Raw genomic sequence first — 1,716 nt, 5'->3', positions numbered from 1 at the left:
CCGTGAAGAGGAGGATGCCCTCGACGAGGATCACGCGGCGGGGCACCATGGTCTGCGTGTCGGCGCAGCGCGAGTGCGTCGCAAAGTCGTACATGGGCACTTCGACGGTGACGCCGTCGCGGAGCGCTTCCAAGTGGCGCACCAAGAGCGACGTCTCGAGCGAATCCGGGTGGTCAAAGTTGTGCTACGCCATCGATTGAGCACCTTGAGAAGAGGGGGATCATTGTGCCTACCTGGGCACGCTGCTCGAGGGTCCGGTTCGAGATGTCACGGTAGTAGTAGTCGTGCGATAAATACGAGACGTTGGCCTCCCCAATCTCTTCAATGATCGCGCGCGACAACGTCGTCTTGCCCGAGCCCGTGCCACCGCAGACGCCAATGACGAGGATGTCATTGGGCCCGACCGACCCACGACGCGAAATCTTGATGTGCTCCGGCTCCGTGTACACCATTTGCGTGTCCGTAATGTCCGACTGGGCGCGCGCCGCGGACGGCTTGCGCGGGGCTTTGGGCGGCTTGGCGGTCATCGACTTGCGCTGCTTCATAGCATACAGCGCCGCGGCGACGAGGCAGCCAAGCACGGCGACTTGGAAAACATGACGGCTCTGGGCACCCATCGATCGCGTTGGTGGCTCAAGATACAATGGGCAATAAACCAATCGTCGCCGTTTTAACCGGACCGTGAACGACTGGAACAAATAGGTTTGCCCAAAGCGAGGGCGTGGGCGCGTTGCATACTTACACCAAGTGCAATGTCAGCCCTCGCGAGATGGCGAATTGGCCCGACGCGCCACGACCAACAACCATGCTTGCATCACGTGATGCACCTTTTGGTTGTACGCATTTGGATTGGCCTGAATGCAAGATACGCGGATCATATGTTTTGTATACTATAATACAAACAAGTGTAAGAAAGGCCAGACTCGTCGCCGCGACATATAAAAGCGATTGGATTCGTGGGCAACGCGACATTACGTTTACAGGACGTGATGTAGCTTGTCGCGCGAATAGAAAGGACATCCTTGACCCGTTGAAGCGTGGCGTGGGGCAAACTGTATCCTCGCCCGGCGAGCCATGCACGCAGTGTCTCGACTCGCTTGTGAGAGGCCGAGTCGAGATACCAACTTGCAGAATTACGTCGTTTCCCATCCAATAGCAGTGGCAGGCTTTGGCTATTACCTCGCCATGATGTCTAAAGTGTTGCCGTCGATGGTATACTCGCACGCCTTGACGCTGGCCTAGTGCACCTTGAAGTCGGTAGCGACGGCGCTCGGTTATGCTGCGTGGCTATGTTGATGCGCATCTGGGAGTGCGGACCTCACGCGAAAGGTAGCGCGTCGGACGATGTACACGTGTATCGTCGTGTGCAGCTTTACAGTGCTGCGTTTGTTGGCTGCAGTTGTGGCTGCTCGAAGCATGGGACGTACTAGTATTACCGACTCGATCAACGCTGTTATCTTGAAGCTGATACTGCCAAGAAACCTGGTTCGGCTACCTCTTTCTCGATCCAAGGGCCTGTCTGGGAATAGGGAAAAAGTTGGTAAAGAAGAGGCTGCGTCGCGATCACCCCCGACGCCACCGGGGTGTACACCGGTGTATGTGTACATCGTCCACATACGACAATAATGTCTCCCTATTATTGTCATGTATTTTGGTCGTCTTAACTCCAGGGACTAATAGAACAATTCCCTTTTTTAAATAGTCTGCAAAGCGCTT

At 55.5% G+C, this 1,716-nt stretch overlaps 1 protein-coding gene across 1 annotated transcript; it reads right to left on the bottom strand.

Annotated features, from left to right (window-relative positions):
- Window positions 1-30: 30 nt before the first annotated feature.
- SPRG_15019 (hypothetical protein) lies at window positions 31-617 on the bottom strand (the record flags this gene model as incomplete). Its single annotated transcript, XM_012354788.1, has 3 exons — window positions 31-52; window positions 93-184; window positions 234-617. The coding sequence occupies 3 exons, from the start codon at window positions 615-617 to the stop codon at window positions 31-33; spliced, it is 498 nt and encodes a 165-aa protein (XP_012210178.1).
- Between the last annotated feature and the right edge of the window lie 1,099 nt (window positions 618-1,716).

This window comes from Saprolegnia parasitica, assembly GCF_000151545.1.
Source record: "Saprolegnia parasitica CBS 223.65 unplaced genomic scaffold supercont2.182, whole genome shotgun sequence".
NCBI classification, from domain to species: Eukaryota; Oomycota; class Saprolegniomycetes; order Saprolegniales; family Saprolegniaceae; genus Saprolegnia; species Saprolegnia parasitica.
The sequence above is the reverse complement of the archived record's forward strand: the minus strand, read 5'-3'. Positions and strand labels throughout refer to the sequence as shown.